Raw genomic sequence first — 17,043 nt, 5'->3', positions numbered from 1 at the left:
CCGATAAATCCTAGCATTAAAGCTGCGCCGATTCGCAGTTTAGATGATAACTCTTGGGTTTTCTGTGTCGCGTTATCTTCACAGGAACAACAGACCGTCATGACTGCTGTTAAGTTACAAGGCTGGAAGAACATCAAAGAAAGTAACAGGACTCTAGGGACATCACACGACTCACTGAGTTGTACATTGAATCCATTCCACCACTCTATAGAGTCCACGACAAGAATTATAACTTGGCAAACAAACTGTAAAATGACTAAAACTCTACCCTTCTGAAGAAACTTGTACCTTTTCTCGTCTTTGAAGCAAAATAAGAGCAATCGAACGTTGAGGAAGACTGCAGACAATTCTAGAATTACCGAAATCACCACGAGAAGTAACCAAGTCATAACTGAGTAGCTTCCGGTATATGTGTGAATAGCAAGGAGCACTTTGGGAAACTCAAGATTAGGCGGCGTGTCAAAGTTGTCGTGACAACTAACATTTGAATAATCATAATTATCACAATAACCTTGACATGTGATTGAAGCGTGGGATGGTTACATGTTTACATTCTCTTCGGGGCAGCCCGTTGTTATAGCTACCAAGATAGGGGAGTAAGCCTGTCCGCTTACAATATCGTAATTGTTTACAAGTTCTGCAAGGAATCACGCGAGTTATTGTTGCAAATATTATGAAAATCAGACATAGTTTGATGCTACTCTGGTTTGCAGATTTAATGAATGTAACCGAAGAAGTTACAATTCATAGATTACATTTATTAAATCTGCAAGCCAGAGTAGCATCAAACTATGTCTGATTGTCCACCTGGTTGCTGTGTGAACTTTAATATATTATGAAAATATTGTCGCGCAAGCTAGTTAACAAATAGAGAAGCCTTCTTGTGCTTTGATCTGTTGTAAAGCACGCAGGAAGCGGCTACAGCACGAAAGAAGTGTAGGGAGAAACACGAGACGTAGTCGAGTTTTTCTCCCCACTTCTTGAGTGAGGAGAATGATCATCTTGCGAAGAAACAGTCCTGCCCTTTTCTTATGTACGGAGAAAACCTCGAAATGGATAACTCGCTAAAATGGGTTCCCTTCAACGTAGTAAACGGTCAGATAACAAGCGATCCAATGTGGAAGTAAGGTGAGATTTTTTATCGAGAATTTGACTTATTTTTTTATTCCTTAGAACGGTCGTAAATATTCTCATACAAACTCGTATAATTTCGCTCTGAATACTTTTTCGCTGGATGATAATCTCACAGCTGGAGCTTGGGCCGCTTGTGGTTTTAACAGTTATGCCAGTGACTATTTGATAACACTTACGGTTTGGGTACCGCGATATCCTATTAACGCCTCATCCGAAGGCTCTCGGAAAACCTCTAGGCTGGAATTGGGGGCCTTTTATTCCATTTCATTATAGATGACCCTAGAACGAGGAACGCGAGCGTAAAGTTACATGATCGCCTGTGATGCATGCGGAATTTCGGGGTGAACGTAACGTCCGGAGCAAATTCCCAGCGTTCTGCTCGTGGCGGATTCGTTTGGTTGGCGTTGCTCACAAACGTATCTTGGAAAGGATTATATAAGGGTGAATGTTACCACCAATGAATTCAATTATTTCTAGTTGGAAGTTGAGGGGGTTAAAACTATTTCTCTCTTAACGTAATCTTCTTTACACCCGAAAACGAAAGTTGCTTTTTTTTCTGTAACACAAAGAGATTCTAAGTTATCGTGGTTCTGTACAGTAATAGACACCACAATGTGGTAAAAAAATCAGTGACGCACTTGGCTGTTCCTCGCATGCAATCTTCAAGGTAGTCCATTCAGGGAGCTCAAACACCTAGCCCAGCTATTAATCGGAGCCCTGAAAAGTTGCTTGCAGAAAAGACACGTCATCTTAATTGCGTTAAATTCATCATTTATTTATAAACTTTAGCATATTACATCTTTGTGAGCATTGTATTTATTATTTCAAATATGTTCCTAATAAAAGATTATTTTTGTTTCTATATATTCACTTGCCTCTAAAAGCAACAATTAGCTTTTGCTATTTATTTTCACTCACACAATTGTGCATATGCACAGTAAAAGAAGTTAACATCTCTCCGTATATTCTGACCCAAAAAGCCAACTAATGCATAAAAATTAGCAAAAGAAACTTTGAAAGGGTTTGAATTAAAAAAAAAAACAACAAATAAAACAAAACACAAGTACAAAACCTAAAAATTAAAATAGGCACGTTTGTGTGAAAGTCTGTCAACAAAAGGGTAACGAGAAACAAGAAAAAAACACTAGGTGTTCTCAAGAGAAGATTAGTCCTTTCCCGGTTAGGACTGTGCTGAAGTACACAGAGTAAGCACCGTATCTCGGAAGAAGGCAGAAGAATGGGAGGAGAGGGGGGGGGGACCTGTTGTATTTATTTAAAGAATTTTCCTCCATTTTTCCTTCCCTAACAGCTCCCATCACCTCACTACTGTCCCCACCCCAGACCTTATATCTATTCCCAGCACTTTTATATGCCTTACAATTACATTGTTTGTTTCAGGAAGTTCTAAAGAGACGCTTGCAAAGTTCAACTTATATTACTTTGAAGTTTGTGAGGTTTGCACGTTTTTCAGCTTTTCCTCAATCTTGCGTACAAGTTCTTCCAGTCGAGACTAAAATAAAAAGCACATCAGTCAGTAATTGAAAAAAAGTGTGCAAAATAACGACGTAATTCTGCCGCAAAATCTGTATAGGGTAAGTAGAGAACCTGTTTGAGTTACGTCTCAAAAGAAAAGGAATTGAACATACATGATACGATAACATCAGAATTTAAAGAACACGTTATACTGTCGCGCTGGGACGTCCACCACTCGTTACATTGCACTGCTGATTTCATCAAGAAACATCTGTACCACATCCACAACGACCCTAACCCAAGACTCGAGCCTGGACTCCACAACCCGCAGTGCAACATGGTGATCATTAGGACAGTGCGTGGTGTTTCCTAAATCTGTTAATTTTTCGTCTCGTTACTTACCGTATCATATCTGGTCAAAATTTTAAAGCCTTCAGGCGAAGCCTTCTGACGGATATGTTCCACAGCGTGTTTTAGACAGAGTACTTGAGGATCATGTTCACTTGTTACCTGTGGAGATCGAGAGGACAGAATTTAGAGAGTACAAAAGTTACTGTTTATAGTCAAACACACCACTCTTACACCGCGTCATCCAAAAGAGGTCGACGAGCTTTCCCCTAGGTAAAAATCTGTGTACTTTACGCAGACGCAAGTGGACACTCACCGCTGACACGTAGCACGGACGGTCACAGACCTCGCAATACAAAACACAGCCTGAATCAGCGTGAGGCCAGTTTGTGGTTGACTTTTTTCCTTTCCTACCTAAAACAACATCAGAAAAGTGACAATGAGGAGGTTCGTCAGGCTAGTGAAAAGTACCAAGATCAGGTACCGTATTGAAGAGCTAAACTGGCAATATGGAATGCTGAGGTTTACCATGGAAGGCTTTTCCCAGCATTAAGAAAAACATCTGTCACTAATGACCATCTCGGTACGGGTCTCCTTATGGTCAAGTTCCACAACAACTGACAGATGCGCAGAGGGTCGTGGGTTCGCTTCCGTTGCTTGCATTACTCGAATGAAAAGGCAACGTTAAAGGATTCTTGAGTCATCTGTTGCAGAACTACCTTAATTTGAATTTATGCAGAATTGGCAATTTTTCGTATCGTAAAAACACAGAATATTCAAGAAAAATATGGCCAAGGAAGGATAGGACCGTGATTGAAACGGATTTATATGACCATTTGAAATATTTTGTTCACTTTTCTCCGAGTTGCACAAGCCATAGCAAAGCTCCTAAGGAAAGTATCTTTAACACGAAAATCAACTTAGTTTAACATTCTCTCTGAGAAATCGATCAACAAACTCCTCAAGATTTATATGCCTCACCCTGCCGGGATTTATCATAAACTCATTCACGGGTTTTTATTCCTGAAAATATCCACCCATTCTTACCTCCAGGCGACCCTGAAGATTTCTTTTCGTTGTCGACATGCGTTTCAACCAAACCGAGTTCTAGAAGCTGAACCATTAAGGACTTCTCTTCATCCCTTTGGAGGAAAAAAGAAACACAAAAAAAACATCACTTTCAAAAGTTTATATACTATTTATCAGCTTTCTAAAGACATTCCTACTTCCAGCACCTAACTAAGAAAATCACGCTGACGACGAGTTAGCGCTTGAAACATAAGCTTTAGAAACTCTTTTACGGTGGCGATTACATTATCAACTTAGCTTATAAAACCAAATTATCTTGTGTTAACTCCCACCGAGAAAGCACCAAAGTCTTTTCTATAATAATAATAATAATAATAATAATAATAATAATAATAATAATAATAATATAATAATATAATAATAATAATAATAATAGTAAGAGCAATATCAATCACAGAATTAAAAGCAATTATGATAATACTAATGATAAAAATAACGGTGATGATGACGATAATAAAAACGACTATAATAAAAGTAGTTAAAATAATAATAATAATAGTAATAATAAATAAAAGCAAACAAGAACAGCATTACCTCACAGACTTGAGCTCCATCAGTAAACACTGAAGTATTTCCTGGTTTTCCACATTCAGCTGATAAGCAAAGGAAAAGTAAGAGGCATTATACTTTGTTTTGATTTTCTGCGGCTTATGTCACAAATCATTCAATGTTCGTCGCCATTGCAACACAAATCGGAAAGTCAACATCCGACTAGTGTATCGACCATGAAACGACAGCTTTTATTCCTCATAAGGTAAAAAAATTCCCGAGCAATTTGGCAAAAAGCTAGGAAACCAAGTGAATGAGGATCGGATGAAAGAGCTCTTGATTTCTACTTCGAATCCCAAATTCTCCCACGGAAAAATAACAAATTAGTGTTTTGGGTTGGTTATTGTCAGGCCCTCCCCAAATAAACTTATTTGTCTACAAGCTTTGTTGTTTGCTCGCTGTTAAGAGGAAACGAAACTACCCAATGCAATTCATAACATCACTCCGCCTGTTACCCACCCACCGCACTCACATTTTCAGGCGAAGAATTTTCAACAATGATTCACTTTATTATGAAGATATTGTAAGAGCTTAAACATTAGCAACGGAACCTCACCACAAATATATCAATAAATAAAGAATATCACACCCATAATACTATGCAACTGTAGGTATACACTGCGGCCACTTTTATTGGGCTCAAAAATTTCGTTTGCTCAAACTAAACCTTGACTCTTTTACTCTAAGAGGTGATCGATAAGTGATTTCTCCGTACAATTTATAAAGCAATCTTGTAAAGCAGGGAAATTTCTTTGATTCAGGGCCAAAGAATCAAACTTAGATTATTAGGATATATATATATATATATAACACTAAACAATAATGAAAAACACAAAAAAAAAACTAAACAAGAAGTAGTATAACGATTCTTGAAGTGACAGCTGTAAACCACAACGTCAGAATATTTCTCTCGTGACAATTTCAAAATCCTTCAGTTTATTAATGAAGCGTTTTTTGTTTATTACATTTTACGCATTGTCTTTTAGACTTGAAAAAGAAAATTGGTTAAATTTTTGCATTCAAAAGATACCAATTTTCATAATTTTCGTTTGTCCTCCTCCGATATCAGTGGCCTTCGTGGCTTCGTGCAATAACGCTTTTTAGAGTGAAAGAAAGCCAGGTTGAAGTCACATAACCGGTGTTTTTTTACCTCTTCAGCAAGGCCAAGCAACAGCCTCTCCAACGCAAACTCGCTCCACCAAGAGGTGCCCTGCAATTCCTGAAGAGGGGTAAAAAAAGTAGAAATGAATGAAATAACAAAAAATGAATGAAAAGATGCTGAAAGAGATGAACTTCAGTCGACCTGGCGAAATGAATGCAGCTCCCGTCAACTGACGAATAATTTTGGATTCAGCGGAAACTATCGCCCATCTTTGCACAGCTGGCCAAAATGCTGTGCGCATTGTTAATTCCGTTGAAATGTACGAAAATAAGTTTAAACATCAGGTAACAGGGGAAATAGGGAAGCCAAAGTCGCTACACCTTTAAACAGTACTTTAGCAAGAAAACAACGACGTCGTCGGTTAAAACAATGACTCTTCTAATATCTCACCTTATAGCGTTTACACCCAAGCACAACCCAGTCAGGAGTTGCAAAGGCCACTGCTTCAGAAATAGAATACCCGCAACTGATGCTACTGTAATAAACCTATGAAAAAAAATTCGGTAAGAATGTTTGCTGTGTTCCTTCAATTGCAAATGTTTTCTGTTTCGGGAAATTAACTCAACAGAGATCAAAATATTTTGATTTTATTACATGAGTAGATAATGTGCATTGGCCACCGTAAAGAGTCTTTAAAGCTGACGTTTCGAGCGTAAGCCCTTTGTCAGAGAAAATGTGGGATTGTGGGCTGTGTGTGGTTTTCTATACAGAAAGGTGCAGTTACGCCATTGGTGGGGAGATGGTAACGAGAAAAACAAGAATAAATAAGCAAGCTTAAGAAAAGCGTTCGTTGATACCGTGGTGATTAAGAGTGCCGATTCAAAACACATTTCTCTGTTATAAAGTTTTGCGGCTTTCCGTATCGTCTTGATGTAAAGAAAAGGCGCAGACTACTATATGTTGCTTAGAATGATTTGGAAAATTTAAGAGTCTCGCGACTGGTTTGTATACGTCTGTCATTCCTCTAAACATCACGAAGGTGTTCTCGGAGTCGGTCGTCTAGTCGTCTTCCTGTTTCGCCTTTTTGTAATAAGTGCAATGAAACATCCTGGCTCATCTGAACTGAAATAAGTTTACTTAACTTCGGATCTATAAGATCTAGGGTAGCCTTTTATTACAAACTACCGACACAACGAAAACGTTTCAAGGTAGAAAGTAAAGTACATCTTACGTCCGGAAAGACGATCACGAACTGTCCCTCTTTTTGTACAACTCTTGTCACCGTCACTCCGTTGTCCGATAAACTGCTGGGAGAAACCTGCAGAAAAACAAAATTGGGGAAAAATTTCATGCCCAATGTTTAGGATTGAAAAAATTTAAGGTGGGTGGTTCTGAAGGAAACTTGACGTGTTGCGTCCGCAGCAGAGTGAAACATTTCATTGACAAGCGAGTATGGAAAAGCTGCCATTTCGAGTGTTGGGTCATCCCTGCAGGGTTGCATGAGAGAGAACGGTAATATATGTTCACAAACCATTAGCCTTGAATTTGTTTTGAGCTGTCAATAAGTTTCTTGACCATAACTTTATTAACTGTCCTTCTTTTTGAAAAACACGTGATGCAAATAATTCGCAACGGGAGAAAAAAAAATTGAAGGAACAGCCACCGGCACAGTTTGGTACAACTGTATGTCTCTCTCCATTTCCTTCTCTTGTCTACCGCGAGAAAATCATTTCGCTTTTCTTTGCGAACACCTTGTTTGGTATCACCTGGTCTGGTCTCTCGTAGGTAATCGCGTCATACTTTAATTGCATGCTTTTCGGCACCATGTGACTGTTCATATCTGATTGTCCTAAAAAAAACTGAATGTCTTCAAAAAACTGAATTTCTTCAAAAAACTGAATGTCTTCAAAAAAACTGAATGTCTTCAAAAAACTGAATGTCTTCAATTAAAAAGTCTCACCATTTTGTCTACTTCTGTTGTTTCCGTTGCTCCGCTTTGCCTTTGGCCACAGACAGATAAAAAATTTTTCTTTTCTCCAACCGGAACACTATACCTAAGACACATCCAGTAATAACCATCCTATTAAAAACCATTTGTCTGACGCTATGCGTGCTTAAAACGGTTGAGCGATACAAATACGTGAGGCAGATGGGGAGGGGTAGGGGTGTGAGGGTAGACAGAAAGGGAGGGGTGGGGTGTGAGGGTGGACAGATGGGGGGGGACGGGGGATGTGACGTGGACAGCTGGGGAGGGGTGGGAGTGTGAGGGTGGACAGATGGGGAGGGGTGGGGGTGTGAGGGAGTCATATGATGTGTGATACCAAAAAATGGCAAAATGTCTGAATTTCTCTCTAAACTAAAAAGTTCAGACGAGATGCCTAGTATAACCGCAAGAGTTAATCCCTTACCAAATTTTCTCCCCTCCGTTGTGGAGGTAATCCACTGTGTAGAGAGCAAGAGGTTGAGTCTGCCAGGAAATCGCAGAGAAAATCATGTCGAACTGAAGCCAAGGCACTGTGACATCTAAAATTGCAATTGAAACCGGACAGTGTGGTCATTGTAAGCCTTGTTTAAAAGGCATCTCTTTAATCCTAATACTAGCATTTGAGATCGGTTGGTGGGGGGGGGATCTTAAAGCAAGTTATGTAGAGCTTACAAACAAACAAACTGCAATCCGCAGAATCTCGTATATAACTGGGGTAGAGTTGATTTTATAGCTGTTAAATAACAAGATTCTGTCTCAAAATTGCTCTCACCTTGAACAAATCCCAGGTGTTTCAAAACTGAACCGGGCAAATGTGGAAGAACGTTCAGGTTCCATCCATTCCTATGAAAATTAGTTAGTTTAGACATGGAGTAAAGAGTAAGGTATAAATAATGTCCGCTGGACGCTTCGGCGACCGGCGCTTTCACCGGCTGCTCGTTTCCGAAGCGCCAGCTACTTTGATTAGACAAAGCAGGGAACTATCTGTCTTAATCTGGAAGATATTTTAACCTTACTAATAAGCTTTTATGTATCTATCATTCCTTTTTTTTTTTCTAGTTGTGTTAATTACTTACTTTGAATAAACATTTCCTTTTTCAGTTGGAAAGCCGCTGTTCTCCTGGTTTGTGTCTACACTTCCACGGTGAACAGAAATATAGTTGTCGCGATTATGAACAAGCTTCCAGAATTCCCGCTAAAAACAATAACAAGAATAATAACGATGAAAAAAAAATGTTATTCATGGATGATGGCTTGAATTACCAGCAGCCGTTCCTCAAATATTTTTTACTACAGGCTTCCAGGCTTCCGCAACACTCTTCAATACCCCCCCCCCCCCCCCCCAATATTCGTAAACCAAATAAAACATATAATCGTAATTAAAAAATAACAACAAAATGACAAACACACACACGCATACCTCGACGTCGTTAGCCAAAGGTGGCTTCTTAAAGAAATGCTCTTGCACGTTGCGTGCAAGTCTTTGGAATGGTACCAAAGACAAGTTACGACCCTAACATAAAATAATAACAAATCAGTGCCCTAATCACAGAAGTTCTCTCTACTTGCCGTAGTATATTTCCTTTGAGATTGGTTCTGAAGATATAGTAACGCATCAGATATTACTGTCTGACTGATAAGTTGGCTCAGATTACTTGCTGTTTGTAATTAAAAGTGGGATTCTGATGCAAGAAGAAATCTAAGCGCTTCAGCGCGAGCCTTACTACGACTGCAAGACAGTATGAGCCCTAGAGCAGTGCAAGTCAGCGAGAGGTCTGTCAGGGGTTTAACACTTTAACTCCCATGAGTGACCAAGGCAGAATTTCTTCTTACAATATCCATACAGTGTCAAGCAGACAAGTGATGAGAATAAAGAAAAGTATCAATTAGGGGATTGTCGGTTGATCCTATCCCAAATTCTCCAAACTAACATCACAAGAACTGTATGGAAGACAGTAAGGAGAATTACTGATGAGATCTTGGAAGTTAAAGGGTTAACACCGACCGGTAAACCTCTTTCCGAGTCGTCTGAAATCTTTCCGGGTGCTGAGAAACGCGTGTCCAACAGTTTTAATAATGAGGGTCAGCTCGCAAGCTAGACGAAATCAGATTTTGGATACTGCTGGTCTACTGGGTTGCCTTTTGTCTTCAGGTCGGCAAACACGCAGGAACAACTGTCATTAAGACTAGCCCATGGTATCGCTCTCCGGAAAAGAGTTCTATTAAAGTGAAACGTTTTGTCATCGCGGCTCATTCCAAGAATTCAAATTTGTTTGAATTATGAGAACGAGTCGAAAGGGCATGCCACTCGAAGTTATGGTGATGCCTTAGTTTGTACTGCACAAGGGATTTCGTCCAGGGAATCAACGTCGGTATATACTTCCCGTGCACATCAAGTTTGTGAAAGTGTCCAACGGAAACTTACAAAAAGCTACACAGGTGAAAAGTAAAATATAGAATGCCTCCCGTACCTTCATTGACCAAGAATCCGCGTCTTTTTCTAGATAGGAGAAAACAATCTTTAGTGTTGACAATCAACACTAAACTTGGAGGCGTAATGTAAAACAGTGAAACACAATGCTGGAAATAGAGAGTAGTGGTACAACGGCTGTATGCGAAACTTTACTCTCAATAAGAAATAATTTGTAAGTCAGTGTCACTCCTTGAACGTACCACAGGGATTGTTACTTTTCCTCTCCGAGTTGACCTGTTGCAACAATTTGTCTTTTTCTTCCTGAAAGAAAAACGAACAGTTTTACAAAGAAACACTGGAAAATAAATACTCGCAAGTGGCGCATTTTAGATTACAAACTCTAATTTCTCTATAAATTATCACTACCGGATCAAACGTTAAGATTACAAGTATAAAGGGAATGATCAGCCGCTCAAAAAGTCCTTGACTGGATAACAACTTCTCCTGATCAGTACCATAAGTAATGAACAGCGAAAAGTACGGAGAAAATCATACTACTATTAGGATGTACAGAGTTAAGCCAAGTACAAGCAAACAAGCTCACCTGCGGAAGCAGATCGTACGAGAGCAAGTATTTACAATAAATATCCTGTAGTTTTCCTATTCGGTCTTGAGCCTGAAATGAAACAACCAGAGGAAGTGTTATCAATTCCGAAAAGTTTTCCTTAAACACGTTGGTAGCACGCGTCTTGCATGGTTAAAAGCTCTAAATTCAAACACATTGGCTTTTTCGAAAATCTTTGTTCAAGTACAGTTTTTTCTGGTCTGTCCAAAGCAAGAGATTTCGTCTGAAGAGAGAAAAAGAGAATTCTTGACGACAACGAAGAAATTGATTCATTGACGCAGTCCGTCAAATGTACGAGATTTTGTGATTTCTCTATCCCCGTAAACTTTTCCGCGAGACCAATTACCAAGTGACTTTGAAAAATGATCGAAACCATTTTAAAAGTACTTCTCTGGGAGATTTCTGATCAGTCGTTGCTTCAAATGGACGACAAATTCAGAGCTTTTATAGAAGCTGGTTATCAGGACGCCGCCTATAAGACCTCTTACCGCTGTCTGTCGAGCCTGCGTATTGGTTCTCTTGTTTGGGTTTCGCCTTATGGCACCGCCGCCTACAGGCAACCGTTTTAAGGCAAAAAATTATTGAAACCGCTACAAATCTAATATATTCCACAGGTAAAAATTAGTAACTTACCCCCCGAGGAATTTTCATCACTTCGGCAATTTTCGTCCATTTTTTGTTGTCAATAACCTGAAAAGTCAAACAAAACAATCTTCAAGTTTAACTCAGTAGCAATTGCCGTTTAATTTCTCCTAACAGTTCCAAAGCATAGACCAGCGACGAAAACTAAAAAACTCAACAACTTGAGAGTGTTATCCCAATGCAACACCAAATTCTCGTCAACAAGTTCTAGGAAAAAATGACGCAGTTAGAAAAGCGAACATTATGACAGGCATTTAACGAATCAAAAGGTTTATTCCCACTGTCTATGACGGCGGCAATGGCCGTTAGTTTTCGCCTGCCAATTATACTAAATCTGCCTTTCTGCCTTCATTTTATGAGCTGCAGTCTACATCTCTTTTACATCGAAGGAAATTTGCTTTTCCTCGCAAACTGTCGGCAGTAACGTGGAAAATAAATATTTAATAAAGCAGTTCCTGCGCGTTTTGGTCCTATGAGCCTCAGGGCCCATGACTACCTTAGCTTGTCAAGGTGTCACCAGCATGACGTTACCATGAATATTGCTTCACTCTAAGGTGGAATGCGCCATTGTGGTGAGAGTTAAGTGTCTTAGTCATAAACACAAAACAATGACCAAGCATGGACGCGAATCTAGTCCTCTCAGTCTGGATTCAAGTACGCTAACTCCCAGGCCACCGAGTCTTTTACGAAATAGATTAATTCTGAAAGTTCCTACTTCGTTTAGCGAGTTTGAAAGGAGCTCTAAGAAGCAGCGCCTGTAACTATCCACACAAGAACAACCATGTCACCTTCTGCAGTCCTCCAAATTGTTTCATCACTCTGGAAAACTGAGGAAGATCGAGTTCGTATCCACCAATCTGCGAGACAAGATAAATATTCGTAACATTTACATTTGATGGTGATAGTTTACCCAGAAAAAACATAAGGGTTTTTATCAGTGGTATTAATTTTAGGAGCTAATTTACTAAATCCCTCACCTGAGGCATGGGCGCAAGAGAAATTGACTGCTGATCGAGATGCTTGCGGATGCAAGCCAATTCTTCTTCCACAGGACCCCACCTGGAAAATTCAACACCAAGAAAGCTTAACAACGTCTACAAAGGTATTTTTCCTTTGAGCGTGGGAGAGCGTCACAGAGAGGAAATAGCGCTGTCCTCTCCACCGCTCGAATGCCAAAAAACGAAAACCTACAATCGGCGACAAAATTGTTGACACTTTGATCTTTTCAGCCTCCTATTGCTTCAACTTTATCTCTTTTGCTCGTGTTAAGTTGACCTTTTTCGCCTTTTCCCCAAAAAACAATGTTGTACCGTGATTTTATGAACTTAAAGCTTCGTACAGGCAACATTAGATGGGGAAGACAGGGTCTTGATTTGAGAGATTTAGAGAGGGGAAGAAACAGGAGTGTTATTCTACACATAAAGAGGACTCTTCAAACACGTTATGTCAACTAGTTTTAACGCTGATTGTAGTTTCCTGCGCTCGCTCACATACATTCACAATGGGTTCTTCCTTATTGGTCTTAATGATGATGATTCGCTCCGCTCTCACAAACTGAGACGGTGGCAAGTGTGGTATAGGTTAATCAATCGAAAAGCAGTTTAATGAAAAAAAGTGTTTAATTTACACTCTAACGATGTAATCATCGTGAAATGGATTAGGCAATGAAATTTTTATGTCTCAACAGCTTGCGCAAATTTTAACCAGGAAGGAGAGAATTGATACTTATATCCTGGTCTCTTTTTTTTTGGGGGGGGGGGGGGGGGGGAGGTTTTAACTAACAGCCTTACTTGCACCAGTTTCTCACCTGTCTTGGAGTTTGTGAATCAACTGACACTCGCTATTAAAACGCAAATTGTCGGACACCTGAAACTCGGGCTAAATGCAAGAAAAATGATAAATAATAACCACAACAATAAATACAATTTAGACAGAAGAAAACACTGTTTCTTGACCCAAGAGATGAAGTTTGGAACGCTATTACTTGAAAACTACGAAAGAAAAAAGGTTGCTTTGTAAATACCAAATACATTTCAGAGTGGAATTTCATATAAATAAGGGCAATTACGTTTTTGTAATTTGACAAAGCTTGAGTAACATCTTTCCCACTTCTACTGATTTAACTGTAAAAACATAAAATCAGACAAACCTTCCAAGATTCAGGAGGGCAAATCACACAGATACCAAACTTTTCTCCGTGGCCGCGTATCGCGTTGATGTATGCGACAGGATTGCGGAATTCCTCTTCACTTGGATAAAAAACAGGTGAATCATTTGGTTTAACTGGCAGAGAACACAACGCCTCTTTTTGCTTGGAGCCTAAAGTTTTCTTTACAACTTTTGGTGGACTGTTCACCTTGGAACCTGTATTGACACATTTTGTTGAACCCGCAACTTTGTCTTTCTTTGCCTTTAACCTGGGTGAGTCCGAAGTTGGCGGCCTCTCCTTCTCATGATTGCTTGATGCGCTTGGCGTTTGCCGATTCAAGTTGACAGAATCGAAATCTTTTACAGAAGATTGTACTTGTTTAAGATGATCTTTGGATGATTGCTCCCTCTTGGATGCATCTGGTGATGAAATTTTGTTTAACAAAGCATTTGAGCTCGCATCATATCGCATATCGCCTCCTTGAAATGCCTTTGGCAACTGAAATGTTTTGACATTTCCTTGTTCGCCTGTCCAAATCTCGCGCCGTGATGGTTCACCTTTGTTGGCATTCGCGCGCTGAATAACTGACACGTACTGACAATCACTCGATCCAGACGCTCCTACGGAATATCTTTCTAACGTCCCTGCGTTTGAATGCAAAACAGAATACGACCCAGAATGGCGCGAGGCTTGTGAAAGATTTGCAGAAAAAGTATACGGTTTAGGAGAACTACGGGAAACAACGGATGGTATTGAATAGGGAGACTGTAAATGAGACCATGTAGGAGGCAAGCCTCCAAGAGAGTTTTCTTTTTGTCTTAAACTAGGCTGGAAAGCCCACGGTTTAACTCCTGAAACCGTAGAATCTATTTTAGGGCCAGCGTGCGACATACATGAAATATCAACTGGTGCTGATGAAATGCCGCTGAACAAGTCAGATCTTGGAGATGGGATTCTCTTAAATCCTACAGGAGAATTACTAAGCTGTCTATTTTCCGGCATGACACTGAGATTTGTTCCACGATGAATATACGAGGACGATGAAGGGCTTGGACACGGATTCTGCACAGGGTGGGAAAGCTGCCACTCGTTCAATCGGCTGAAACCGCTATTTAATTGAAGTCGCATTGCATTAACTTCGGAATGATTTCCAGAGACGTTTACACCATTTGCAGTGGGCACCATCAAGGCGCTGACTGGCAACGGTCTCGTCTCATTTACTGGCTGCACATACGTCTGCCGATTTGAGAAAACGTAAGTACTCTTGTACTTGGCCTGACTAGACGTAAACAACGGAGAATGTCTGGCGGAAACTAGAGACCCAACAGGAATAGTTCTACCGAGAGGTGTTTCCTGAATAGGCTGCGCACTTACGGGTTTAGAGGAAGCTAAATCAAAAAACGGCGAAGACTGTCGCCGACTGGGATCAACGCCGATGTTCAATGAGTCATTTTGGAGAAATGCTGGACTAGCGTTCCTTCCAAGGTGACTTGGTGAGTGTCTAACCAGTCTTGGAGGGTGAGACGGGAAGTTTGGCGAATAACGACTTCTGGAAGCTTCTATATGCTTCCGGGTAGGTTCAGTTAAATTTCCGGAGGAAACAACGCGATTAAGATGCATTTCAGTGGCTGTATCCACCGAGATAGGAACCCGCTGCAGACGAGGAGGACTACTGCTGGAATTGATCCTACGTGATGCCCCGGAGAAAAGCAAGCGATCTTCAACGCGCACATCCGCGACCTCACTTGCTGAAGAGTGTCTCCGTAACAGTGGCATTTCTTTACTCCTCCAGGTAGTTGCATTCGTGTCAACCTTTTTTCCTACCTCGGAAATTTTAGTCAAGTCACAAACAGAAGAGTTCGATCCCTTAAATGTAGCAGTTTCAACTGTAGCATGGTCCTTTTTTTCTCTATTGTTTGATGTCCATAAAATTGGCGGGAATTCTGAAGTTCCAGCCTTTCTTAAAGATGGCTCCTTCGAGACGTTGTTTCTCTTCACGTCCTCTCGTTCCACATCTATAGGAGGATACCTCTTTAAAGGCGGTGGTCCATCATCTTGAATGGTTGTCAGCCTGTGCCTTACCTCTGAAGGCGAAGTGCTTTCTTGATCTCGCGTAGGAGAAGTCGATGGGAATCTTTGAAGGGTAGGAGGACCGTGAAGATGAGTGACTCTCTGAGCCGCCGCAGGGATGTACAGTAATGGCGGCGGAGGAGGGGAACAAGATGACGAATCTGATGACTGTAAAAAGCTGGGAGGCGGAGGAATGGAGCCACAACCAACATCGCCCGCCAAATGAGAAGATGATGTCCTTGTGAGTGAGGAGCCTGTCAGACTGGGCTTGACAGCGAAAGGTTTCGGAATCGGTCGCGGAAGCTGCTTATCCTTCACTCGGTTTGATGACAGATTCGTCGGACGAGAGGACACTCTGAAAGCAAGCGGTGGTGTCACTGATTTTGTGAGGTCTCTTGGGCTCTAGAAAGAGAATTCAAACAAAACGTTATCGATCAAAAAAATTGCCGTTAATAGCCTCTAATTGGATGTGAGGGCACAATGAAGTTATCACTTGTAAATTACCGCGTCCTAAAAATCAATTCCCTTGGGAATTGCTATTTGTGGTTAAGGTGAACCCGTTGAATCCACCTTTTAATTCAATTTGAATTCATTTGGTTTGTTTGCTTACATTTAATCAGAGTAGCAGGCGAAGCCAACATTCATATCCTTCAAAAGTTACGGGTTGACTTCCTGGATGAAACTATACATTCGCACCCAGCCCCGTTCGATTTATGAAGATATTGGTGGAAAACTAAATCAAAACACAAGAAATATTTGTGAAAAAATTGGAACAGAAATATTATGCCCGCTTTACAGCGCAACGATTGTAAATATTCATAATTCATAGGAATAGAAGCTTTAGCACGCAGGTTCACAATGGAAACACTTAATCACTTAATCAACAATTTGAAAGAAGGTTTATACGTATGTGGAGAAAAGCAAAAATTTGAACGTTTTTTCGGCTCGTTGAGTTTAGAGAGACGTATAAAATTTATTTTGCGAGAGCTTAGAAACACGAAAGTGGAAAGGCTAACGTAACAGGAAGCAGGGATGTAAGGGATACGAATGGCGCTTTATCTTTTGTTATTGTTCTGCGTGCTAGAATAACATCGTTCCCTGCGGATCGAAATCCCCGAAAGTTCATTGAGCGTCTCGATCCTCGATTCTCGAAAGTTTCGAGTCGAGACTGTCATCTTATTTTTAAGCGATTAATTTTAACTCATAACTTTGTTTTATTTATAGCGGCAGCCTTTTTCAGGAGTTCAGCGAGTAAAACGAAGAGTAACACGAAGCGCGATAGTAGACTGAAGCGGAGAGGTGAAAAAAAAAACAAAAAACGAGGGGGATTTGGGTCGGGTTCGCGTGACGAGCGCCGATCTCTTCGCCACTAGACTAAAACTTTCCCCGTTTTCGTTCTGCTGCTACCATTGCGCCGTTTATCCTATAGCTCCATTTCCAGAATGAACGCCTGGGACAGGTAGTA

The 17,043-nt window shown here is 40.5% G+C and overlaps 2 protein-coding genes across 2 annotated transcripts in view; both read right to left on the bottom strand.

The window, feature by feature from the left end:
• The window catches only part of LOC149048305 (uncharacterized), a 1,091-nt gene extending 682 nt beyond the window's left edge, over window positions 1-409 (bottom strand). Inside the window, exons 1-2 of the mRNA XM_089200592.1 lie at window positions 289-409; window positions 1-122 (exon numbers count right to left, since the gene is read on the bottom strand). The exon at window positions 1-122 is cut by the window's left edge and continues 682 nt beyond it. Of these exons, the coding sequence (XP_089056718.1) occupies window positions 1-101 (101 nt within the window). The 5' untranslated portion in view covers window positions 102-122; window positions 289-409. The remainder of the gene's footprint in view (window positions 123-288) is intronic.
• Window positions 410-1,888: 1,479 nt separating this feature from the next.
• LOC113674240 (uncharacterized) overlaps window positions 1,889-17,043 on the bottom strand; it is a 22,094-nt gene continuing 6,939 nt past the window's right edge. Inside the window, exons 6-26 of the mRNA XM_089200589.1 lie at window positions 13,509-15,980; window positions 13,167-13,237; window positions 12,337-12,418; window positions 12,148-12,216; window positions 11,351-11,407; window positions 10,697-10,768; window positions 10,353-10,413; window positions 10,151-10,179; window positions 9,100-9,192; window positions 8,756-8,874; window positions 8,452-8,522; window positions 8,104-8,218; window positions 7,656-7,749; window positions 6,927-7,013; window positions 6,146-6,241; window positions 5,744-5,812; window positions 4,579-4,637; window positions 4,003-4,097; window positions 3,272-3,369; window positions 3,010-3,117; window positions 1,889-2,644 (exon numbers count right to left, since the gene is read on the bottom strand). Coding sequence (XP_089056715.1) covers window positions 2,570-2,644; window positions 3,010-3,117; window positions 3,272-3,369; window positions 4,003-4,097; window positions 4,579-4,637; window positions 5,744-5,812; window positions 6,146-6,241; window positions 6,927-7,013; window positions 7,656-7,749; window positions 8,104-8,218; window positions 8,452-8,522; window positions 8,756-8,874; window positions 9,100-9,192; window positions 10,151-10,179; window positions 10,353-10,413; window positions 10,697-10,768; window positions 11,351-11,407; window positions 12,148-12,216; window positions 12,337-12,418; window positions 13,167-13,237; window positions 13,509-15,980 — 4,092 coding nt within the window. The 3' untranslated portion in view covers window positions 1,889-2,569. The remainder of the gene's footprint in view (window positions 2,645-3,009; window positions 3,118-3,271; window positions 3,370-4,002; window positions 4,098-4,578; window positions 4,638-5,743; window positions 5,813-6,145; window positions 6,242-6,926; window positions 7,014-7,655; window positions 7,750-8,103; window positions 8,219-8,451; window positions 8,523-8,755; window positions 8,875-9,099; window positions 9,193-10,150; window positions 10,180-10,352; window positions 10,414-10,696; window positions 10,769-11,350; window positions 11,408-12,147; window positions 12,217-12,336; window positions 12,419-13,166; window positions 13,238-13,508; window positions 15,981-17,043) is intronic.

This window comes from Pocillopora damicornis, chromosome 3 (assembly GCF_964200805.1).
Source record: "Pocillopora damicornis chromosome 3, jaPocDami1.2, whole genome shotgun sequence".
In the NCBI taxonomy this organism is placed as follows: domain Eukaryota; kingdom Metazoa; phylum Cnidaria; class Anthozoa; order Scleractinia; family Pocilloporidae; genus Pocillopora; species Pocillopora damicornis.
This window is presented reverse-complemented; position numbering and strand designations above follow the sequence as displayed.